Source organism: Oncorhynchus clarkii, chromosome 33, assembly GCF_045791955.1.
Source record: "Oncorhynchus clarkii lewisi isolate Uvic-CL-2024 chromosome 33, UVic_Ocla_1.0, whole genome shotgun sequence".
NCBI classification, from domain to species: domain Eukaryota; kingdom Metazoa; phylum Chordata; class Actinopteri; order Salmoniformes; family Salmonidae; genus Oncorhynchus; species Oncorhynchus clarkii.
The window spans coordinates 33,393,802-33,413,518 of NC_092179.1; the positions used below are offsets into that span (position 1 = coordinate 33,393,802).

Here is a 19,717-nt window from a genome sequence, read left to right on the forward strand (position 1 = left end):
CTCCTTTTGGGTAGGGCCCTGGGGTCTCCTTTTGGGTAGAGTCCTGGGGTCTCCTTTTGGGTAGGGTCCTGGGGTCTCCTTTTGGGTAGAGTCCTGGGGTCGCCTTTTGGGTAGAGTCCTGGGGTCGCCTTTTGGGTAGAGTCCTGGGGTCTCCTTTTGGGTAGAGCCCTGGTGTCTCCTTTTGGGTAGAGTCCTGGGGTCTCCTTTTGGGTAGGAGCAGGGTTCTTCCAAATCCCCTCCTCATCCCCTTCAGCTTCACTGATTGGAAGAGACTTGACAGGTGAAGTGAATATGGTGGTAGATCATCATTAAGGTGGCCTTCACCTGGGCACTTCTGTCAGATCAGTTGTGATGGAGGAGACATCATTATTTAGAGATTTGACAAAGATCCTGTGTTGTTCACAGATTAGTCCTAGTCTATTCTGGTGTTTGACACAGATCCTGTGTTCTTCACAGATTAGTCCTAGTCTATTCTGGTGTTTGACAAAAATCCTGTGTTGTTCACAGATTAGTCCTAGTCTATTCTGGTGTTTGACAAATATCCTGTGTTGTTCACAGATTAGTCCTAGTCTATTCTGGTGTTTGACACAGATCCTGTGTTCTTCACAGATTAGTCCTAGTCTATTCTGGTGTTTGACAAAGATCCTGTGTTGTTCACAGATTAGTCCTAGTCTATTCTGGTGTTTGACAAAGATCCTGTGTTTCTTCACAGATTAGTCCTAGTCTATTCTGGTGTTTGACACAGATCCTGTGTTGTTCACAGATTAGTCCTAGTCTATTCTGGTGTTTGACAAAGATCCTGTGTTCTTCACAGATTAGTCCTAGTCTATTCTGGTGTTTGACACAGATCCTGTGTTGTTCACAGATTAGTCCTAGTCTATTCTGCTGTTTGACACAGATCCTGTGTTGTTCACAGATTAGTCCTAGTCTATTCTGCTGTTTGACACAGATCCTGTGTTGTTCACAGATTAGTCCTAGTCTATTCTGCTGTTTCTAACTTTCTATCTGTATTATCCTAGTGGGCACGTGATCATCACACCATGTGACCGTCTCCATTGAAAGAAAATGTATTGATTTAATTATATTGCCCCCCCTCCCCTCCTCTCCTCTCCTCTCCCCTCCTCTCCCGCGACATTTTGTCTCGTTCCTAAGCAGTTTCCACTTTCCAGGAATGCCGCAGTTGTCACGAAGAGGAAGAGGCTGTTATTGTTAACGGTTGGAACCGAACCGAACGGACGTGATTCAGATGAAGAACCGGGGCGATCCTCCGCAGCACAATATCCGTTAGATTGACGGAATAATACGGAGTTAGACACAGAACGTAAAATGCGACCGTTATTACCGTGAGACAGGTACGTGACTGATGATTATTTTAACAGTTACCCGGGTAGACCTGGCAGAACGTTTCGACATCATGAGCATTTCAGGCCAAGCTGATAATAATTAGGAAGATTCAGAATGGGTTTATAATTTTGCCTAAACGTTGTCCTTGATTACATGAATGTGTCCATCACAATATTCTTTATTTTATTTTTCACCTTTATTTTAACCAGGTAGGCTAGTTGAGAACAAGTTCTCATTTACAACTGAGACCTGGCCAAGATAAAGCAAAGCAGTGCGACACAAACAACAACACAGAGTTACACATGGAGTAAAACAAACAGACAGTCAATAATACAGTATAAACAAGTCTATATACAATGTGAGCAAATGAGGTGAGATAAGGGAGGTAAAGGCAAAAAAAGGCCATGGTGGCGAAGTAACTACAATATAGCAAGTAAAACACTGGAATGGTAGGATGTGCAGAAGATGAGATGGGATGTGTTGAGTCTGTGTGCGTCCGTCCGAGTGAGATGTAATAGATGTTATTCAAATTCAACGGGCATCAATAATATACATCTGTGAAATATATGAGCTGTAGCTTTTGTCTCCGGTCACAGAATATTCGCACAACGTTTGCGCTACAAAACAAACCGGTGTCTGTCTGGTTGTTTGGAAAGGGCTTGCTGCATGGTCGTTTTTTCTTTGTCGTGTATTGTCCTGGAAGTCTATGGTTTTGTCAGGTTGTATGTTGATAGGCTATTATTCTGAAACGGAATATCACGAGACATGTTATCCTGTCCCGCCTGCTGTGTGGAGGCTGCTGCGCTGTCAGGGAACAGCAGAACTCATGTAGGCCAGATGGTGCTGTTGGTGGTATGGAGTAGATCAGTCATGGTACTCTGTCCATCTACCTGCTGCTAATAGTGCTGTTGGTGGTATGGAGTAGATCAGTCATGATACTCTGTCCATCTACCTGCTGCTAATAGTGCTGTTGGTGGTATGGAGTAGATCAGTCATGATACTCTGTCCATCTACCTGCTGCTAATAGTGCTATGGAGTAGATCAGTCATGGTACTCTGTCCATCTACGTGCTGCTAATGGTGGTATGGAGTAGATCAGTCATGGTACTCTGTCCATCTACCTGCTGCTAATGGTGCTGTTGGTGGTATGGAGTAGATCAGTCATGATACTCTGTCCATCTACCTGCTGCTAATAGTGGTATGGAGTAGATCAGTCATGATACTCTGTCCATCTACCTGCTGCTAATAGTGCTGTTGGTGGTATGGAGTAGATCAGTCATGATACTCTGTCCATCTACCTGCTGCTAATAGTGCTGTTGGTGGTATGGAGTAGATCAGTCATGATACTCTGTCCATCTACCTGCTGCTAATAGTGGTATGGAGTAGATCAGTCATGATACTCTGACCATCTACTTGCTGCTAATAGTGCTGTTGGTGGTATGGAGTAGATCAGTCATGATACTCTGTCCATCTACCTGCTACTAATAGTGGTATGGAGTAGATCAGTCATGATACTCTGTCCATCTACCTGACACTGGTCTGTCATGGTGTTGTGGTGTTGACACTGGTCTGTCATGGTGTTGTGGTGTTGACACTGGTCTGTCGTGGTGTTGACACTGGTCTGTCATGGTGTTGTGGTGTTGACAGTGGTCTGTCATGGTGTTGTGGTGGTGTTGTGGTGTTGACACTGGTCTGTCATGGTGTTGTGGTGTTGACACTGGTCTGTCGTGGTGTTGACACTGGTCTGTCATGGTGTTGTGGTGTTGACAGTGGTCTGTCATGGTGTTGTGGTGGTGTTGTGGTGCTGACACTGGTCTGTCATGGTGTTGTGGTGTTGACACTGGTCTGTCATGGTGTTGACACTGGTCTGTCATGGTGTTGTGGTGTTGACACTGGTCTGTCATGGTGTTGACACTGGTCTGTCATGGTGTTGTGGTGTTGACAGTGGTCTGTCATGGTGTTGTGGTGTTGACAGTGGTCTGTTGTGGTGTTGTGGGTTTGACACTGGTCTGTTGTGGTGTTGTGGTGTTATGTTGATATGGTGTCGTGCTGTCCTCTCTCCAGCCCAGAAACACTGTAAACTGTATATCTTTCAGCAGCAGCAGCTGGCTTGTTGAGGTTCAGGCATCTCTCTCATCAGGCTGTGTGTGTGGATGTCAGGGCTGACTCAGGCGATGGTTGCCAAGGGAATAGAGGGTATGAAGGTAGAGAGAGGAGAGCCACTACAGTAAACATGAGATGTGTGATAAGCACAAAGCTGCTGCTGTCCTCTGGGTCTGGGCAGGATATAACCTACCTCAACCTCAACACATAAACCTGTCCCCTGGGTCTGGGCAGGATATAACCTATCTCAACACATAAACCTGTCCCCTGGGTCTGGGCAGGATATAACCTACCTCAACCTCAACACATAAACCTGTCCTCTGGGTCTGGGCAGGATATAACCTATCTCAACCTCAACACATAAACCTGTCCCCTGGGTCTGGGCAGGATATAACCTATCTCAACACATAAACCTGTCCCCTGGGTCTGGGCAGGATATAACCTACCTCAACCTCAACACATAAACCTGTCCCCTGGGTCTGGGCTGGATATAACCTACCTCAACCTCAACACATAAACCTGTCTGGGCTGGCTATAACCTACCTCAACACATAAACCTGTCCCCTGGGTCTGGGCAGGATATAACCTACCTCAACCTCAACACATAAACCTGTCCCCTGGGTCTGGGCAGGATATAACCTACCTCAACCTCAACACATAAACCTGTCCCCTGGGTCTGGGCAGGATATAACCTATCTCAACACATAAACCTGTCCCCTGGGTCTGGGCAGGATATAACCTACCTCAACCTCAACACATAAACCTGTCCCCTAGGTCTGGGCTGGATATAACCTACCTCAACCTCAACACATAAACCTGCCCCCTAGGTCTGGGCTGGATATAACCTACCTCAACCTCAACACATAAACCTGTCCCCTAGGTCTGGGCTGGATATAACCTACCTCAACCTCAACACATAAACCTGCCCCCTGGGTCTGGGCTGGCTATAACCTACCTCAACCTTTATACATAAACCTGTCCCCTGGGTCTGGGTTGGCTATAACCTACCTCAGTCTCCACACATAATCACATCCACACATAATCCCCTCCCCTATATTACCTCAGCCTCCACACATAATCCCCTCCCCTAGATTACCTCAGCCTCCACACATAATCCCCTCCACACATTAACCCCTCCCCTAGATTACCTCAGCCTCCACACATAATCCCCTCCCCTAGATTACCTCAGCCTCCACACATAATCCCCTCCCCTATATTACCTCAGCCTCCACACATAATCCCCTCCCCTAGATTACCTCAGCCTCCACACATAATCCCCTCCACACATTAACCCCTCCCCTAGATTACCTCAGCCTCCACACATAATCCCCTCCCCTAGATTACCTCAGCCTCCACACATAATCCCCTCCCCTATATTACCTCAGCCTCCACACATAATCCCCTCCCCTATATTACCTCAGCCTCCACACATAATCCCCTCCCCTAGATTACCTCAGCCTCCACACATAACCCCCTCCCCTAGAGTACCTCAGCCTCCACAGAACCTTAATGATTATCCCTAGAGAGACTCAGGACCCCACAGACTCCTGCTTATTGCCTCTGTGCAACCTGCTGTCTCCTGGGGTGGTTTGGCTCAGCTTTGTCTCTTGGAGTGACTAATGAATAGGTTTGTCTCTTCAGCAGTTACTGCTCCTCGGGGCAGGTTGTTGATATTCTACTGAGACTATATAAACCATTAACAAGAGGCTCTGTGGTTGTTTAAGCCATCCCCTCAACACAGTTCCTCTATCACCCATTAAGCCACCCCCTCAACACAGTTCCTCTATCACCCCCTCAACACAGTTCCTCTATCACCCCCTCAACACAGTTCCTCTATCACCCATTAAGACATCCCCTCAACACAGTTCCTCTATCACCCCCTCAACACAGTCCCTCTATCACCCATTAAGCACCCCCTCAACACAGGTCCTCTATCACCCATTAAGCCATCCCGTCAACACAGGTCCTCTATCACCCATTAAGCCATCCCCTCAACACAGGTCCTCTATCACCCATTAAGCCATCCCCTCAACACAGTTCCTCAACAGAGAGAGAGAGAGAGAGAGAGAAAAATAAATAAAAATAGGACTCCCTGGTTAGAATAGGACTGGTCTCTCCTCAGTTTAGATCTCTCTTCAGGACTGATCTCTCCCCAGGACTGATCTCTCTTCAGGACTGTTCTCTCTTCAGGACTGTTCTCTCTTCAGGACTGATCTCTCTTCAGGACTGATCTCTCCCCAGGACTGATCTCTCCCCAGGACTGATCTCTCCCCAGGACTGATCTCTCTTCAGGACTGATCTCTCCTCAGGTTAGAATAGGACTGATCTCTCCTCAGGTTAGAATAGGACTGATCTCTCCTCAGGTTAGGATAGGACTGATCTCTCCTCAGGTTAGGATAGAACAGATCTCTCCTCAGGACTGATCTCTCCTCAGGTTAGAATAGGACTGATCTCTCCTCAGGTTAGAATAGGACTGATCTCTCCTCGGGACTGATCTCTCCTCAGGTTATAATAGGACCGATCTCTCCTCAGGTTAGAATAGGACTGATCTCTCCTCAGTTTAGAATAGGACTGATCTCTCAGGACTGATCTCTCTTCAGGACTGATCTCTCTTCAGGTTAGAATAGGACTGATCTCTCCTCAGGTTAGAATAGGACTGATCTCCTCAGGTTAGAATAGGACTGATCTCTCCTCAGGTTAGGATAGGACTGATCTCTCCTCAGGTTAGGATAGGACTGATCTCTCCTCAGGTTAGAATAGGACTGATCTCTCCTCAGGACTGATCTCTCCTCAGGACTGATCTCTCCTCAGGTTAGAATAGGACTGATCTCTCCTCTGGACTGATCTCTCCTCAGGTTAGAATAGGACTGATCTCTCCTCAGGTTAGTATAGGACTCATATCTCCTCAGGACTGATCTCTCCTCAGGTTAGAATAGGACTGATCTCTCCTCAGGACTGATCTCTCCTCAGGTTAGAATAGGACTGATCTCTCCTCAGGACTGATCTCTCCTCAGGTTAGAATAGGACTGATCTCTCCTCAGGTTAGTATAGGACTCATATCTCCTCAGGACTGATCTCTCCTCAGGTTAGAATAGGACTGATCTCTCCTCAGGACTGATCTCTCCTCAGGTTAGAATAGGACTGATCTCTCCTCAGGACTGATCTCTCCTCAGGTTAGAATAGGACTGATCTCTCCTCAGGTTAGAATAGGACTGATCTCTCCTCAGGTTAGAATAGGACTGATATCTGCTCATGACTGATCTCTCCTCAGGTTAGAATAGGACTGATCTCTCCTCAGGTTAGAATAGGACTGATATCTGCTCAGGACTGATCTCTCCTCAGGTTAGAATAGGACTGATCTCTCCTCAGGACTGATCTCTCCTCAGGTTAGAATAGGACTGATCTCTCCTCAGGACTGATCTCTCCTCAGGTTAGAATAGGACTGATCTCTCCTCAGGTTAGAATAGGACTGATCTCTCCTCAGGTTAGAATAGGACTGATATCTGCTCAGGACTGATCTCTCCTCAGGTTAGAATAGGACTGATCTCTCCTCAGGACTGATCTCTCCTCAGGTTAGAATAGGACTGATCTCTCCTCAGGACTGATCTCTCCTCAGGTTATAATAGGACTGATCTCTCCTCAGGTTAGAATAGGACTGATCTCTCCTCAGTTTAGAATAGGACTGATCTCTCTTCAGGACTGATCTCTCTTCAGGTTAGAATAGGACTGATCTCTCCTCAGGTTAGAATAGGACTGATCTCCTCAGGTTAGAATAGGACTGATCTCTCCTCAGGTTAGGATAGGACTGATCTCTCCTCAGGTTAGAATAGGACTGATCTCTTAGATCGGAGTGTTGGACTAGTAACCAGCAGGTAGCCTAGTGGTTAGAGTGTTGGACTATTAACCAGCAGGTAGCCTAGTGGTTAGAGCGTTGGACTAGTAACCAGCAGGTAGCCTAGTGTTTAGAGCGTTGGACTAGTAACCAGCAGGTAGCCTAGTGGTTAGAGCGTTGGACTAGTAACCAGCAGGTAGCCTAGTGGTTAGAGCGTTGGACTAGTAACCAGCAGGTAGCCTAGTGGTTAGAGCGTTGGACTAGTAACCAGCAGGTAGCCTAGTGGTTAGAGCGTTGGACTAGTAACCAGCAGGTAGCCTAGTGGTTAGAGCGTTGGACTAGTAACCAGCAGGTAGCCTAGTGGTTAGAGCGTTGGACTAGTAACCAGCAGGTAGCCTAGTGGTTAGAGCGTTGGACTAGTAACTGAAAGGCTGCAAGATCAAATCCCAGAGCTGACAAGGTACAAATCTGTCGTTCTGCTACCTGAACAAGGCAGTTAACCCACTGTTCCTAGACCAGTTAACCCACTGTTCCTAGACCAGTTAACCCACTGTTCCTAGACCAGTTAACCCACTGTTCCTAGACCAGTTAACCCACTGTTCCTAGACCAGTTAACCCACTGTTCCTAGACCAGTTAACCCACTGTTCCTAGACCAGTTAACCCACTGTTCCCAGGCCGTCATTGAAAATAAGAATGTGTTCTTAACTGGTTAGTTACATAAAATAATTTATAAATCATGTTGAACACTATCATTGAACACAGAGTGAGTCCATGCAGTTTATTGTGTGACTTGTTGAGCACATTTTGACTCCTGAACGTATTTAGGCTCCTTGCCATAACAGAGAGGTTGAATACTTATTGACTCAATACATTTCAGCTTTTCAGTTTTAATTGACATTATGGGGTATTGACACAACTCTGGATTTGATCCATTCTAATCCATGTTTTAACTCACAACAAAATGTGTAAAAAGTCCCAGGGTGTGAATCCTTTCTGAAGGCATCTTATTTCCATGAACGTCCTCTTCCATACAGGTATATATCATATACAATGCAGATGCTATTATTTATTACCTACTGTTTAGTAAGTCTCCTCCATCTCACAACATCTTGTTTGTGTGTTTGTCTCCGCAGGTCTCCTGGGGTGCTGTCTCTGCAGGTCTCCTGTGGTGCTGTCTCTGCAGGTCTCCTGTGGTGCTGTCTCCACAGGTCTCCTGTGGTGCTGTCTCTGCAGGTCTCCTGTGGTGCTGTCTCTGCAGGTCTCCTGGGGTGCTGTCTCTGCAGGTCTCCTGTGGGTGCTGTCTCTGCAGGTCTCCTGTGGTGCTGTTCCCGGTAGCGGCATGGTCTACGCCCAATCAACAGACGCCATCAAGCCCTCCCTCCTGCCCCTCCTCTCCCCCTCCTTTACCCTCCCCATGACCTTTAACCTCTCAGACAGGGGCAACACCAGTTCAGCGACACCCTCCATCTGGAACCACGACGCCCTCTCCTCTTCCTCCTCCTCCTCTTCCTCCTCCGGCCTCCAGAACACCACCCAGGTGTGGTATGAACTCACCCCAGCGGAGGTGGCTGTTCTGGGGCTGGTGTTCAGTCTCCTGTGGTTGGTGTCCATCCTGGGTAATGTTCTAGTGTGTGTAGTGATCCACCGTAGCAGAAGGAGTCAGTCCACTACAAACTACTTTGTGGTGTCCATGGCCTGTGCCGACCTGTTGCTGTCCCTGGGCTGTGCTCCCTTCATCCTCCTCCAGGTGACCTGCGGGGGCTGGCCTCTCAGCGCTGCCGCCTGTAAGGCTGTTCGTTACCTGCAGCACCTGTGTCCTGGTGTCCAGGTGTATGTTCTGCTGTCCATCTGTGTGGACCGGTTCTACACCATTGTGTACCCACTGAGCTTCAAGGTGTCCAGGGAGAAAGCGAAGAGGATGATCCTGGCCTCCTGGATGTTGGACGCCGCTTTCGTCTCTCCCTGTCTTTTCTTCTATGGCTCGGAGGCGGGGGACGGGGGAGGGCACTGTGACTTCTTCCTGCCGGCGGGAAGCTGGGATGGCGTTCTGTACGGTTCCGTCCACCTGCTCCTGGGGTTCCTGGTCCCAGCTGTCCTCATCGTGTGGTTTTACCAGCGTGTGGTCCACTACATCTGGAGGATCGGCGCCGACGGACACACGGTCAGGAGAACCATGAACATCGTCCCCAGGACTAAAGTGAAGACCATCAAGATGTTTCTCATGCTGAACGTGGTGTTCCTCCTCACCTGGACTCCCTTCTACGTGGTCCAGGTGTGGCACCCTAGTGAGGCCCCGGGCCCCAGCAGACAGGGGGCTCTGGTGTTCTGCTGTGTGGTCTGGGTGTCGTTCAGCTCCGCCGCCTCGAAACCCTCGCTCTATTCCGTCTACAACGCTAACTTCAGACGCGGCATGAGGGAGACCTTCTGCACGTCCTCTATGAAGTGTTACCGTAGCAACGCCTACACCATCACCGCCAGCTCCCGCATGGCCAAGAGTAACTACGTGGGCGTGGTGGATATCCCCGTGGCGACCAAGACGACGCTCACCAAAGACTCCGTCTACGACACGTTTGACCGCGAGGCCAAGGAGAAGAAGCTGGCCTGGCCAATCAGAGCCAACCCTCCCAACACCTTCGTCTGACGGGAGGGGAGGGAGACGGGGTTTAACTATCAATCAGAGCCAACCCTCCCAACACCTTCGTCTGACGGGAGGAGAGGGAGACAGGGTTTAACTATCAATCAGAGCCAACCCTCCCAACAACCTTCGTCTGACGGGAGGGGAGGGAGACAGGGTTTAACTATCAATCAGAGCCAAACCTCCCAACAACCTTCGTCTGACGGGAGGGGAGGGAGACAGGGTTTAACTATCAATCAGAGCCAAACCTCCCAACAACCTTCGTCTGACGGGAGGAGAGGGAGACAGGGTTTAACTATCAATCAGAGCTGACCCTCCCAACACCTTCGTCTGACGGGAGGGGAGGGAGACAGGATTTAACTATCGACGCTTCATTTCTGAGGATGATGTGTATTGTTGTAGAGGACAGTATCTGGGGTGCTGAAACACCGTCTTTAGTGGAACAGATGAGACCTGACGCTGACTTGCAGAGAGAGGGAAGGTGTTCACATTGTGTTGAATCAGCAGCTGGATTCCATGTCTGTCTGCTACAGTCTGTTAACATGTCTATAGTTCTGAATCCCCTGTCTGTCTGCTACAGTCTGTTAACATGTCTATAGTTCTGAATCCCCTGTCTGTCTGCTACAGTCTGTTAACATGTCTATGGTTCTGAATCCCCTGTCTGTCTGCTACAGTCTGTTAACATGTCTATGGTTCTGAATCCCCTGTCTGTCTGTTAACATGTCTATGGTTCTGAATCCCCTGTCTGTCTGCTACAGTCTGTTAACATGTCTATAGTTCTGAATCCCCTGTCTGTCTGCTACAGTCTGTTAACATGTCTATGGTTCTGAGTCCCCTGTCTGTCTGCTACAGTATGTTAACATGTCTATAGTTCTGAATCCCCTGTCTGTCTGCTACAGTCTGTTAACATGTCTATGGTTCTGAATCCCCTGTCTGTCTGTTAACATGTCTATGGTTCTGAATCCCCTGTCTGTCTGCTACAGTCTGTTAACATGTCTATGGTTCTGAATCCCCTGTCTATCTGTTAACATGTCTATGGTTCTGAATCCCCTGTCTGTCTGCTACAGTCTGTTAACATGTCTATGGTTCTGAATCCCCTGTCTATCTGTTAACATGTCTATGGTTCTGAATCCCCTGTCTGTCTGTTAACATGTCTATGGTTCTGAATCCCCTGTCTGTCTGTTAACATGTCTATGGTTCTGAATCCCCTGTCTGTCTGTTAACATGCGTGTGGTAGGATGTCCATGATATGACCATGACATGGGGACAGTTAAGATTGTATGAATGGAATAGGTTTTCTCAGGTAGAGCAGTCTGTTAACATAATCCTATAATTATATACATGGTCCTCATACGTCTATAACACATTGTACCATCTGTTATAACACATTTAAACCATCTGTTATAACACATTGTACCATCTGTTATAACGCATTGTACCATCTGTTATAACGCATTGTACCATCTGTTATAACGCATTGTACCATCTGTTATAACGCATTGTACCATCTGTTATAACGCATTGTACCATCTGTTATAACGCATTGTACCATCTGTTATTACGCATTGTACCATCTGTTATAACGCATTGTACCATCTGTTATAACGCATTGTACCATCTGTTATAACGCATTGTACCATCTGTTATAACGCATTGTACCATCTGTTATAACGCATTGTACCATCTGTTATAACGCATTGTACCATCTGTTATAACACACGTGATGTTGTTATTGCTGTTTTGTTGTGATCCCTGTGGTTTTCATGGAGGCTGAAGCCTTGAGGTGTTTGGTCTGACAGACGGCCTTTAACTGGACAGTCTTTGGTGGCTCCCCCGGCTCCCCTGAGCCACACGCAGATGGACGCAACAGACCGAGGACCTGATTGGTTGGCGATGAAGGAGTCTCACCTCTAACCTCTGACCCCTAACCTCTGGCGATGAAGAAGTCTCATTGAAACGCTCTGCACCATCACTGGCCTTGACTGCTCTCACCTGTCACTGCCAGACCCTGACCCCCTAACCTCTGACCCCTGACCCCTAACCTCTGACCCCTAACCTCTGACCCCTAACCTCTGACCCCTAACCTCTGACTCCTAACCTCTGAACCCTAACCACTGAACCCTAACCGCTGACTCCTAACCTCTGACCCCTAACCTCTGACCTCTAACCCCTGACACTAAACCCAGCCTCTAACCTGCCAGACACTCTGTTAGTCTCTGTTAGTGTGTGAAACTACTGTCTGTACTGTGATTTAAATACTCATTGCTTTCTACTGATGAATAGCTAATGAATAAAGCATCAGATGTGTATCCACAATGCAGCATTACTAGTGACAATGTGGACCTATTGTAAGATTTACCCAGATGTATAGTGACATGTGACTCATACAAAAGGGCCAAATGAATCAGAATGTTATTGGCTGTATTTGAAGGATTGAAAAGGAATCCGTCAGAGAGAGATATACAGCTCAGTCTGTCTAGAGAGATATACAGCTCAGTCTGTCTAGAGAGATATACAGCTCAGTCTGTCCAGAGAGATATACAGCTCAGTCTGTCTAGAGAGAGAGATATACAGTTCAGTCTGTCTAGAGAGATAGATATACAGCTCAGTCTGTCTAGAGAGATATATACAGCTCAGTCTGTCTAGAGAGATATACAGTTCAGTCTGTCCAGAGAGATATACAGATCAGTCTGTCCAGAGAGATATACAGCTCAGTCTGTCTAGAGAGATATACAGCTCAGTCTGTCCAGAGAGATATACAGCTCAGTCTGTCTAGAGAGATATACAGCTCAGTCTGTCTAGAGAGATATACAGCTCAGTCTGTCTAGAGAGAGAGATATACAGTTCAGTCTGTCTAGAGAGATAGATATACAGCTCAGTCTGTCTAGAGAGATATATACAGCTCAGTCTGTCTAGAGAGATATACAGTTCAGTCTGTCCAGAGAGATATACAGATCAGTCTGTCCAGAGAGATATACAGCTCAGTCTGTCTAGAGAGATATACAGCTCAGTCTGTCCAGAGAGATATACAGCTCAGTCTGTCTAGAGAGATATACAGCTCAGTCTGTCTAGAGAGAGAGATATACAGTTCAGTCTGTCCAGAGAGATATACAGATCAGTCTGTCTAGAGAGATATACAGCTCAGTCTGTCTAGAGAGAGATATATACAGCTCAGTCTGTCTAGAGAGAGAGATATACAGCTCAGTCTGTCTAGAGAGATATACAGCTCAGTCTGTCTAGAGAGAGATATATACAACTCAGTCTGTCTAGAGAGAGATATGCAGCTGTCTGTCTAGAGAGATATACAGCTCAGTCTGTCTAGAGAGATATACAGCTCAGTCTGTCCAGAGAGAGAGATATACAGCTCAGTCTGTCTAGAGAGATATACAGCTCAGTCTGTCTAAAGAGATATACAGCTCAGTCTGTCTAGAGAGATATACAGCTCAGTATGTCTAGAGAGAGAGATATACAGCTCAGTATGTCTAGAGAGAGAGATATACAGCTCAGTCTGTCTAGAGAAAGAGATATACAGCTCAGTCTGTCTAGAGAAAGAGATATACAGCTCAGTCTGTATAGAGAGAGAGATATACATCTCAGTCTGTCTAGAGAGATATACAGCTCAGTCTGTCTAGAGAGAGATATACAGCTCAGTCTGTCTAGAGAGAGAGATATACAGCTCAGTCTGTCCAGAGAGATATACAGCTCAGTCTGTCTAGAGAGATATACAGCTCAGTCTGTCTAGAGAGAGATATACAGCTCAGTCTGTCTAGAGAGAGATATACAGCTCAGTCTGTCTTGAGAGATATACAGCTCAGTCTGTCTAGAGAGATATACAGCTCAGTCTGTCTAGAGATATACAGCTCAGTCTGTCCAGAGAGAGAGATATACAGCTCAGTCTGTCTAGAGAGAGAGATATACAGCTCAGTCTGTCTAGAGAGATATACAGCTCAGTCTGTCTAGAGAGAGATATACAGCTCAGTCTGTGTCAGAATAAAATGTTGTCCTTTACCCCACATGGAGAGAACAGAACAGAGAGGATGTTGGGATAGTTGTTCAGATATATATATATATATATATATATATATAAGAACTGACTATTGTAGAGAGGACACTACAGGAGACAGAATGTTGTAGAGAGGACACTACAGGAGACAGAACACTACAGGAGACAGAATGTTGTAGAGAGGACACTACAGGAGACAGAACGTTGTAGAGAGGACACTACAGGAGACAGAACGTTGTAGAGAGGACACTACAGGAGACAGAACGTTGTAGAGAGGACACTACAGGAGACAGAATGTTGTAGAGAGGACACTACAGGAGACAGAACGTTGTAGAGAGGACACTACAGGAGACAGAACGTTGTAGAGAGGACACTACAGGAGACAGAACGTTGTAGAGAGGACACTACAGGAGACAGAATGTTGTAGAGAGAACACTACAGGAGACAGAACGTTGTAGAGAGGACACTACAGGAGACAGATCTGAATGTTGCATTCTCACTTTTGTGAGTTATCATAGAGAAATGATGGACATAGAGACATATCTTGGAAGGAGTTAAGATGACACACAAACAGTCCTATAGATAACACTTCACTTCCTGGTTCTTAATGTAATCTGGAGTTAAGAGATGATGCCTGAATATTCAACAGGTCCTGGACATGAATATTCAACAGGTTCTGGACATGAATATTCAACAGGTTCTGGTCTATTTTTTCCCATTTAACACAGATTCAGTTTAACATTCCTTTTCTTTCCAGGAACCAATGACACGTTGTGTACACACACAGTATCATGTACACACACACACAGCATCATGTACACACACACACAGCATCATGTACACACACACACAGCATCATGTACACACACACACAGCATCATGTACACACACACACAGCATCATGTACACACACACACACAGCATCATGTACACACACACACACACACACAGCATCATGTACACACACACACACAGCATCATGTACACACACACACACACACAGCATCATGTACACACACACACACAGCATCATGTACACACACACACACAGCATCATGTACACACACACACACACAGCATCATGTACACACACACACAGCATCATGTACACACACACAGCATCATGAACACACACACACACAGCATCATGTACACACACAGCATCATGTACACACACACACAGCATCATGTACACACACACACAGCATCAAGTACACACACACACACAGCATCATGTACACACACACACAGCATCATGTACACACACACACAGCATCATGTACACACACACACACAGCATCATGTACACACACACACACACACACAGCATCATGTACAGACACACACACACACAGCATCATGTACACACACACACAGCATCATGTACACACACACACACAGCATCATGTACACACACACACACAGCATCATGTACACACACACAGCAGCATGTACACACACACATACAGCATCATGTACACACACACACACACACAGCATCATGTACACACACACAGCAGCATGTACACACACACATACAGCATCATGTACACACAGCATCATGTACACACACACAGCATCATGTACACACACACACAGCATCATGTACACACAGCATCATGTACACACACACACAGCATCATGTACACACACACAGCATGAAAATGTATACGCACAACACACAGCGTCATGTATACACACACACATGACAACGACGATACCCCGGACAGGGGCCAAACAGGCAGGATATAACCCCACCCACTTTGCCAAAGTACAGCGCCCCCACACCACTAGATTGATATCCGTAAACCACCAACCTACTACCCTGAGACAAGGCCGAGTATAGCCCACGAAGATCTCCCCCACAGCACGAACCCGAGGGGGGGGCCCAACCCAGACAGGAAGATCACGTCAGTAATTCAACCCACTCAAGTGACTCACCCCTCCTAGGGACGGCATGGAAGAGCACCAGTAAGCCAGTGACTCAGCCCTCCTAGGGATGGCATGGTAGAGCACCAGTAACCAGTGACTCACCCCTCCTAGGGACGGCATGGAAGAGCACCAGTAAGCCAGTGACTCAGCCCTCCTAGGGACGGCATGGAAGAGCACCAGTAAGCCAGTGACTCACCCCTCCTAGGGACCGCATGGAAGAGCACCAGTAAGCCAGTGACTCAGCCCTCCTAGGGACGGCATGGAAGAGCACCAGTAAGCCAGTGACTCACCCCTCCTAGGGACCGCATGGAAGAGCACCAGTAAGCCAGTGACTCACCCCTCCTAGGGACCGCATGGTAGAGCACCAGTAACCAGTGACTCACCCCTCCTAGGGACGGCATGGAAGAGCACCAGTAAGCCAGTGACTCAGCACTCCCAGGTACGGCATGGTAGAGCACCTGCAAGCCAGTGACTCACCCCTCCTAGGGACCGCATGGTAGAGCACCAGTAAGCCAGTGACTCAGCCCTCCTAGGGACGGTATGAAAGAGCACCAGTAAGCCAGTGACTCACCCCTCCTAGGGACCGCATGGTAGAGCACCAGTAAGCCAGTGACTCAGCCCTCCTAGGGACCGCATGGTAGAGCACCAGTAAGCCAGTGACTCACCCCTCCTAGGGACCGCATGGTAGAGCACCAGTAAGCCAGTGACTCAGCCCTCCTAGGGACCGCATGGTAGAGCACCAGTAAGCCAGTGACTCAGCCCTCCTAGGGACCGCATGGTAGAGCACCAGTAAGCCAGTGACTCAGCCCTCCTAGGGACCGCATGGTAGAGCACCAGTAAGCCAGTGACTCAGCCCTCCTAGGGACGGTATGAAAGAGCACCAGTAAGTCAGTGACTCAGCCCTCCTAGGGACGACATGGAAGAGCACCTGTAAGCCAGTGACTCAGCCCTCCTAGGGACCGCATGGTAGAGCACCAGTAAGCCAGTGACTCAGCCCTCCTAGGGACACCATGGAAGAGCACCAGTAACCAGTGACTCAGCCCCTGTAATAGGGTCAGAGGCAGAGAATCCCAGTGGAGAACAGTTACAGTCAGGGAGGGAACCTTTTTAATATAAGGGTTACATGGAGAACAGTCAGGGAGGGAACCTTTTAATAAATAAGGGTTACATGGAGGAACATCTGACCTCTCTGAAATTAAAATGGATGGTCCTCCCTTCAGTCAAATATATTTCCCCTAAACCCTCCCTGAACAAGTGGCCCTCCCCTAAACAAGTGGCCCTCCCCTAAACAAGTGGCCCTCCCCTAAACCCTCCCTGAACAAGTGGCCAATCGCCATATGAAGTCCAAAGAAGAAAACGGCTGGATGGAGGAGAGATGACTAGAAACGATTCGGTTGACCGTTTTATGTGAGGATTAATTGGAGTAAAAGACCTTGTGCATTTCAGGTAAAATAACAACCCAATGTTTATATAGCTCTGACACAGTTCCCCCTCAGACACCACCAAAACAACCACTATGTGGATTTGACAGCTCTGACACAGTTCCCCCTCAGACACCACCAAAACAACCACTATGTGGATTTGACAGCTCTGATACAGTTCCCCCTCAGACACCACCAAAACATCAGCTATGTGGATTTGACAGCTCTGACACAGTTCCCCCTCAGACACCACCAAAACAACCACTATGTGGATTTGACAGCTCTGACACAGTTCCCCCTCAGACACCACCAAAACAACCACTATGTGGATTTGACAGCTCTGACACAGTTCCCCCTCAGACACCACCAAAACAACCACTATGTGGATTTGACAGCTCTGACACAGTTCCCCCTCAGACACCACCAAAACATCAGCTATGTGGATTTGACAGCTCTGACACAGTTCCCCCTCAGACACCACCAAAACAACCACTATGTGGATTTGACAGCTCTGATACAGTTCCCCCTCAGACACCACCAAAACAACAGCTATGTGGATTTGACAACTCTGACACAGTTCCCCCTCAGACACCACCAAAACAACCACTATGTGGATTTGACAGCTCTGATACAGTTCCCCCTCAGACACCACCAAAACATCAGCTATGTGGATTTGACAGCTCTGATACAGTTCCCCCTCAGACACCACCAAAACAACCACTATGTGAATTTGACAGCTCTGACACAGTTCCCCCTCAGACACCACCAAAACAACAGCTATGTGGATTTGACAACTCTGACACAGTTCCCCCTCAGACACCACCAAAACAACCACTATGTGGATTTGACAACTCTGACACAGTTCCCCCTCAGACACCACCAAAACATCAGCTATACGGGTGTCAGCTATCACCGGTGAACACTTGATCTGATTGAATCCAGACACTCATTCAGTCTGTTTAGTTGTGTGATTATTGTCAGTTAATAAAAGTGTGCCTCTCTCTCTCTCTCTTAGTTCTGCCGCCCTCCCAGCTGTTCAGCTGCAGTCACAGCAGTCCTCTGCTGGGGTATTTAGTCTACCGGCTGCACCAGTTCCTACGATACTGTGAAGGGAGAAACATTTTGAGGAAGACCTAGATGGATATGTCTCTGATTTAAAGGAAATGGACAGACCTACAACCCTCTGGGAGTGTCTGGTTGATATGTCATCTGATTTAAAGGAAGTGGATGGACCTACAACCCTCTGGGAGTGTCTGGTTGATATGTCTCTGATTTAAAGGAAGTGGACGGACCTACAACCCTCTGGGAGTGTCTGGTTGATATGTCATCTGATTTAAAGGAAGTGGATGGACCTACAACCCTCTGGGAGTGTCTGGTTGATATGTCTCTGATTTAAAGGAAGTGGACGGACCTACAACCCTCTGGGAGTGTCTGGTTGATATGTCATCTGATTTAAAGGAAGTGGATGGACCTACAACCCTCTGGGAGTGTCTGGTTGATATGTCATCTGATTTAAAGGCAGTCAACAGACCTACAACCCTCTGGGAGTGTCTGGTTGATATGTCTCTGATTTAAAAGGAAGTGGACAGACCTACAACCCTCTGGGAGTGTCTGCTGGTTATGTCATCTGATTTAAACTCAACAAGTAGTGACCAATAGGTACTGGGTTGTGATTGGTTAGTGTTTTAATATACTCAACAAGTAGTGACCAATAGGTACTGGGTTGTGATTGGTTAGTGTTTTAATATACTCAACAAGTAGTGACCAATAGGTACTGGGTTGTGATTGGTTAGTGTTTTAATATACTCAACAAGCAGTGACCAATAGGTACTGGGTTGTGATTGGTTAGTGTTTTAATATACTCAACAAGTAGTGACCAATAGGTACTGGGTTGTGATTGGTTAGTGTTTTAATTTACTCAACAAGTAGTGACCAATAGGTACTGGGCTGTGATTGGTTAGTGTTTTAATATACTCAACAAGCAGTGACCAATAGGTACTGGGTTGTGATTGGTTAGTGTTTTAATATACTCAACAAGTAGTGACCAATAGGTACTGGGTTGTGATTGGTTAGTGTTTTAATTTACTCAACAAGTAGTGACCAATAGGTACTGGGTTGTGATTGGTTAGTGTTTTAATTTACTCAACAAATAGTGACCAATGAGGAGATCGAGCCGTATCTCAAAAGCAGCAGAAATGGTCAAATAAGGTCACAGAAATGTCTGTTACGGCTCTACACGTCTGGCCAGACAAGACGAGGGGTGGAAAGATCTCATCTCTAGTAAAAGAGTTGCGTTGAATACATCATCGTGTTTGTATTTTTCTTCAATGCAGTTCTAAATAGTTGTACATACTAGAGGTTGTTTTAGGCTATTTAAAGAGTGTGGTGGGTGGAGGAGTTGACCGACTGATCTGTGGACATAGCAGCCGATAGCCTAATGTCGTCTG

The 19,717-nt window shown here is 47.1% G+C and overlaps 1 protein-coding gene across 2 annotated transcripts; it reads left to right on the forward strand.

The window, feature by feature from the left end:
* Positions 1-1,210: 1,210 nt before the first annotated feature.
* Positions 1,211-11,350, forward strand: LOC139393018 (G protein-coupled receptor 19). Of its 2 annotated transcripts, none has more exons than XM_071141334.1 (2): positions 1,211-1,352; positions 8,563-11,350. In XM_071141334.1, exon 2 carries the CDS (start codon positions 8,619-8,621, stop codon positions 9,918-9,920), a length of 1,302 nt encoding a protein of 433 aa, XP_070997435.1. In that variant the 5' UTR covers positions 1,211-1,352; positions 8,563-8,618; the 3' UTR covers positions 9,921-11,350. The 2 variants fall into 2 exon arrangements, with proteins under 2 accessions (XP_070997435.1, XP_070997436.1); XM_071141335.1 differs by lacking the exon at positions 1,211-1,352 and adding an exon at positions 8,386-8,412 and having other exon boundaries at positions 8,513-11,350.
* The last annotated feature ends 8,367 nt before the right edge of the window (positions 11,351-19,717 follow it).